We start from the raw sequence: 6469 nt of genomic DNA on the forward strand, positions 1-6469 counted from the left end.
AAATAGTCAACTAGTGTGTTTAATTTCTAGGAGATTAAGATTTAATCAGAAAGGAAAAAAAAAATAGAAGTCATGTTAACACCAGCATATAAACACTTTTTAGAATCTTTAAATAAGTAATACTTGCCCAAATTTTAGTCCAAACCAAAATATTATTGAGGTCTTCTGCATATATCAAAAAATATCTCAGTATATGGCATCACACCCTCTAAAAATATCACTGACACTTCATGTTTTTAAGTCTTCTGCTTAGAATATGCTGCATATTTAAACCACAATGTTTTATGGAGGATTCTTTTCTCTAGTAACAGACACTTCTGACATGGTAAGAACTTAAGAGAGGTTTTCCTAGTTGCAGAGCTTCCTTCTATGAAGGCCATCAGGCAGGAAGTACAAGATTAGGAACATTAAATTCCAACAGCAATTCAAGTGCAAAATGGAGTAAGTTGTTCCATACCAATGCAACTGACACCCACCCACAGCTCGGGACTTCAGCCCCCAGGTCTTCTACCTCTGATGCACCTCCCTCTTGGTGCTTAAAAAGGTAGCACCTGTAGTAAAGTAAATTGTGCTACTCAAGGCAATAAAAAACAAGTGGGTATATAAGCAGCATCACAGATATACTAGTAATGGTATCAAAAGCATCTTTCTCAGCAGGGCAAATCCTATCCTTCCTCACATGCAAAAGCAACTTTGAGCCGGCGTATGTTTCACAGCATTTTTCAGTATACAACAGCAGGAACAGGTCATTTCTCTGCAGGCTGCTACTCATATTAAGGCTAACGTAATACAAACCCGTATTTCAATAGATGTGTCTTATTTGTTCTCTGCTTTTGAATTACATATAAAAGAATTAATGATAATATATATAGTAATATAGAAGATTTAAAGATAATAAAGCATCCATGGAAAACACAGACTGCAGTAGCTCAGCTGACTTTGGTGGATGCTGACATACATCCCTCGGGACTGGCATCCTCCATGCCTTTATTCATTAGAAACCAGTGCCACGCACACATATATAACCGCACAATGTAAGGGGCTCCACAGAACTCACGAGAATGAGTTTCTAGGCTTCAAAATAGGTCAAAACCGATTGTTTTGTGCCCCGGTGATACTAACAAGACAGAAACACGCATAGTGCTGTCAGTGTAGGAAGGCAACAAAACTTGCTCCCTGGGACAGCAGCTTAGGGGCTGGCTGGTGTAACTGCCTCAAATTATCGGCGAGCCAAAGTTTTGACTCGCCTCTTGTGTTTGAAACTGCTGGCACACAGTCACTAGGTTTTCTCCTTCTCCAGCATATTCAGCTCCTAGAATAAGTCATCTATGTGACACTCACAGGAATAACGCCCTCCCAGAAACTGCAGAAATAATTCATGTTTCAACTCTCCCAGGGCAGAACAGGGAAGAGAGAACGAGGAGACAGGAGGGCAGGGAAGATGGGGACAGAGAGTGGGATTCAAGCTGAGCCACGACACCTTTTGTCCAAACAAACACATGCTTCAGCAAGATTTTTAGAGCAAACAAACCCCCCCTCAGTTTCTCATCTGAATGCCTGAACACACTGCTGGCTACAGGGGTGTTAAAGGCCCAATATACCACTCACACACCACAGGCAGGCCCATACGTATATACTTACTTACATACACACGTCAGGCAGACCCGTATAGATACACACCCACGCTGCAGGTATGTCCATATAGATCTAGCCCCCCCACACACATGCAGCGGGCAGGCCCTTACAGATACACACACACCTACCACGGGCAAGCCCACGCAGATGTACCCCCTCCACGCACACACCCCACAGGAGGGCCCACACGGATGTACCCCCCCACACACAGCGCGGGCAGGCCCATACGGATGTACCCCGCACACCCCCCGGCCCCAAAGCCCCCGCTGCTGCCACGGAAGGGTCACAGCTCGGGGTGAAAGACGGCAGCCGCCCGGCCCCCCGCCCTCCCCGCCTCCCCTTACACCTCCATCTTGTCCGCCCCGAGCGCAGCCGGCGCTGGGGCCGCCGCCTCGCCGAGGAACTGCGCTTTGCCGGCAGGCACCCGCAGCCCGCCCGGCGGCGGCGAGGGGAGTGCGGGGAAAGCCGGGGTGGAGCTGGAAGAAGTTTTGGCGGCCGGGACGGAAGCGGAAAAGGAAGGAGAAATGAGAAGAAAAAAAGGGGCGGGGGGGAGGGGAAGAGAGAGGAGAAAACAACAACAACAAAAAAAAAAAAGACACTGCATTGGCCGGGAATCGAACCCGGGCCTCCCGCGTGGCAGGCGAGAATTCTACCACTGAACCACCAATGCCAGTGATAGGAAGTGCGTCCGCGCCCCCCGGGCTGTAGCTCTTCTAGGCAGAAAACTACAAGAAAAAAGGCTATTTTTGGTGAAATGTGCGCTGCAACCCTTCTAACAGTTAGCCACTGTTAAGTATGACGAGGGGAAAATAATATTGGAGAGGCCCTTCCAAATCAAATCTCTAGCCATGTGCAAACAGAACACTGTAAGCTTGAGTTACATGTGTAATAGTTCTGTCATCTTTTAAAGCACCTGTACATACGTCTTACCAGCCTCATCAGCATCATATGTCTTTTCCTACCAAAACTGTGATTCTTTCCCATTTAATCTATGTGCTATGAAATTTTGCAAGAGCCCTTTTAATTCTTGAGAGAAGTGAAAACACCTCAGTGAGTGCAAATAGTTGAAAATCCTACTGGCTATAGGAAAGAAAATTGTCTGACTCCGACACTGAGAGCCAGGGAAACATTAATTTATTTTGCCATTATCTCTCAGGAAAAGGTTTATATACAAACACAACAACACTAACTCCCTAAGGGGTCACATATACTTGCTCATTTGCAGCAGGGCTGTGAGAGCAATCTAGGGAACCAAATGTGTTAGACTTCTTGTGCCCACAACCTCCAGCTTGCAATGCTAGCACAAAATCCACCAGCCACTTTTCTCTCCTAAATCAAGCCAGAAGAAAGTCCACTCTCACTTTGGGACTTTACTTCTCCTTGGGGTATTGAAAATGCTCAACCAGTTCCAAATAACATGAGTAAATCGCAGCGCTTCAGGAACAGTCCTCAGTGCCAGGGCAGTGGGCAACAAACAGCTCCCAGCTTTCCAAGAACCATCATCATCAGATACCTCAGCTCTGGGCAAAGTTCAAAAGCCTGCTGTAAAGTTTTTTCATCCCTTTTCAGTTGAACTAAAAAAGTTTCAGTGGACATGTGGACCCCGTCACACACAGATTGTACTATAGATAGAAATTCATTTATACTCCAGAATCATTTGCCATGAAGTCCTATGGGAAAAGAGCCCGGAGAAAGGTCTTCAAACAGCAGACTGAAAGCTGTTGGTCTGACTCAGTGGATAGGATGTAATAGATGCTGTACTTTTTCATGTCAGGATTAACTGACCTTGTAAATTGGCCAAAACCGGCACAGCAAATGCTCTGTAACTTCTCTGCCATGTTCCAAAACCTGCACATGAAACTGTCTGTACACCAGCTCCCAGCCAGGCTAAAGGGAGGACAAGAAGAGAAAGGATGTCAGCTTTCATTTGAAAAGATGGTATTTCCAGACAATCGAATTTCAGAGTTTTGTTCCAGAAATCTACTATCCTTGCCTGCCTCTCATCACCCTCTTTAGATACGGGTTCAGAATCTTCAGCATATTAATTTTATTTCTCCTTTGCATCTCCTCTTGATATCTCTCCCCCAGCACCAACTTTTCATCTTAATTTTCACTGTTTCTCCAAAAGTTTAGTTCCAGACCTTTGCTGATATACTTTTTTACAATCCATGATGATGATGCCTGATCCCAGAAGCAGGAATGAAAGAGCATAACACAAATGTCTCTCTCAACAGTTTTCAATTGCTTTTCTAATATTCTACCTAAATATTTTCCAGTTACAACATACAACCTGTTCCTGTTAAGGGTGTAAATGCATATATGGAACAGGTACAGGTCCAGTGACATCATGCAAGGGGAAGGGGAATATCTAGGAGAGAACTCATTCCCTTTACATACAGCTTTTCGGGAGATGAGGTGGTTAGCTCAGTTCACTTTGTTTTTAATTGCTGCACTTTAGGTGTTAGACAGTTATGCTACACCATCCATAGGGAATGCAGACATAGGTTTTTCTAAATGTGCTTAGCATGTCAACATTTTAAGCATTGGCTTGTGATTGTTACCACTAAGGCTCGGTGAGAGAGGGGCCTCGGTATTAACTATTGAAAGCAGGGGGCCTAGTAATTGCTATTGAAAGCAGATCTGCAGGGTATTTGTATTCTTTGTCATGAAAGATGTTTACTGTATTCAGCATTTCGCTGATCACCCTATAGTGTCTTTTTTTCTTTTACATTCAAAATTCATTAAACAAAGTTGGGGTTTTTTTTAACAAAAAATGTCAGCACCACTTCACATCTCTCTAGCTGACAGTGCATTTGACTAGCACTTTCAGTCCATAGAGCTTTTTTTTCTTTTTCTAAACCAAAATGACAGTTAAAAAATAATGTTTTTAAAGAAAGTGCACGGTAGCAGCTTATGCTGTCCTTTTTCTTCACTGGACTCACTTATGAAAATAAGTCCCATTATGAAAAGTGTATTTCTAGAAACCACTAAGGCACTCCTTCAGAGCTGCAGTCCCCAAATATTGCACTCTTCCAACAAAAAGCACTCTCTGAAAGAAATAGTAATGCCGTGACTGATTACAAAAGCAAGTACAAATAAAGTTAAAATCTTTGAGGACATTAAACTATATTTAATTAAACTTCTCCATGCTTCAAAATGGGCAATTTACTCTCCAGTGCTGCTTCACTGTATGTCAGCTTGGTAAAGGGTGTAGCTGGGCATATTAATGTATGTACGATGTGCCATTTGCTGTGCCAGAAGGGAAAATAAGTGGAAGACCTTCTCCTCAGGCCTGCCTTACTATTTAACTGTGGGGTGGGGATTTGTGGGGTTAATCTTTCTATTGCACTAAGCAAATAAATTACTGAAAGAAGATGATGGGAAGTAGAGAACCATCCAAACCAGAACAGATAGAGAAGCCAGTAATAAGAATACATTTCAGTGTGCATTAAGAAACCTATTTTGCAAAGCTATTTCACTGTTTTCTCCTCAAAAAAAGTTAAACTCTCCAGCTCCAAGCATCTTTAAAAAATCCTATTTCTTTGATGTTCATTTTTACATTCATGGCTTCTGCTTGGATTTACAGTTTCACTTCCATTTTTATTATAAAAATATTACTCTATATTCTACATTGCTTATTACACAGAAAGGATAGTTATTGCCTGTTTCATCTAAAAATGGGAAAAGAGAGAATTAATAATCTCCTAGATACAAACTGGGACAGGAGTGAAGCAGCATACTACAAGCAAACTAATCCCTATGAAGTTTGCTAAACACACAGCGATACTGCTGACAGATCCCATGTGAAAGCACGCGCCCTTACCACATGTATAATCAGACATAGATTAATAAGATCTTATTAACAAAAATTCACTCTGGTTATTTTCTTACTATTTTCCCAACATATCAGCAATCTCCTGTTAAAGCCCAGAGTAAGGACAAGGACACTCCTAAAGGGTGAACAAGGCAAGAAAAGTGGTAAAAATGAGGGATTTCAGAGGAGGATGGAACACGATCACAAAATGATCAAACACTATTTCATAGTGTAAATGTCCTAGTGTAAACAGGAAAGGAGGTAAACTGCAGAACTGAGAGAACGGTAGAAAAAAGACAAGAGGGTCGGTTAAAGGGAAGAAAATAACACAGCAAAATGTGGACAGGAAAGTTGGAGTATGTTTCCTGAGCTCTGAGAAAGGTTTGGACCATGTAGATAGAGAAATACTATACTGTAGTAGCACATTCAGTAAGGCAAACCAGCAAGCGTTCAGCTTTCTGTGGTGTAGCTGCAGAGAAATGCTTTGTGTCTGAGAAGTTAATGAGAAACTGGTGCCAAGCTATAGCTTTGTGACTTGCTGCTCCCAAAGCTCTCTTGTATTTTAAACCAGTTCTTTACTTCAATGATATTTAGGGTTTGATGAATTCAAGATACAGGCTATTTGCCAAGGCTGCAGAACACAACCTCACAGCCCACAGTCTGAGGCCGACAGGAGCCTCCTGGCAAGAGTGACCCCGTGCCACTGGTGACAGCCGGGAAGCCCCAAAGCTGGAGCTGCAGCATCCCTACAAGTGGGGTGACAGGACTCATCCACAGAGAAATGGGAAAGAACAACGTGCTCCCATTTATTTAATTCTTGTGTGTTTGCTGGGGTGGCAATGGGGACAGAGCAATGATGATCCAGCCATCGTATCAATTACATTCATATCAAAGACTACTCATTAGAGGGGTGTGACAGAGTGATGTGACTCCTTCAGTACAAGGGTATCCCAGAAAAGGAGCTGACCTGTCCACAAAAACACCTTCTGGCACTGCAGAAGCACTGCCTAAAGCTACACC

At 43.1% G+C, this 6469-nt stretch overlaps 1 protein-coding gene and 1 non-coding gene across 2 annotated transcripts in view; both read right to left on the reverse strand.

The window, feature by feature from the left end:
• LOC104365776 (CGRP receptor component) overlaps positions 1-2078 on the reverse strand; it is a 32899-nt gene extending 30821 nt beyond the window's left edge. Inside the window, exon 1 of the mRNA XM_033003610.2 lies at positions 1980-2078. Coding sequence (XP_032859501.1) covers positions 1980-1987 — 8 coding nt within the window. The 5' untranslated portion in view covers positions 1988-2078. The remainder of the gene's footprint in view (positions 1-1979) is intronic.
• A 156-nt stretch (positions 2079-2234) lies between these two features.
• TRNAG-GCC lies at positions 2235-2305 on the reverse strand. Its single transcript has one exon. It is a non-coding gene; the product is annotated as a tRNA-Gly (tRNA).
• Positions 2306-6469: the final 4164 nt, after the last annotated feature.

This window comes from Tyto alba, unplaced genomic scaffold (assembly GCF_018691265.1).
Source record: "Tyto alba isolate M040663 unplaced genomic scaffold, T.alba_DEE_v4.0 Super-Scaffold_19, whole genome shotgun sequence".
In the NCBI taxonomy this organism is placed as follows: Eukaryota; Metazoa; Chordata; class Aves; order Strigiformes; family Tytonidae; genus Tyto; species Tyto alba.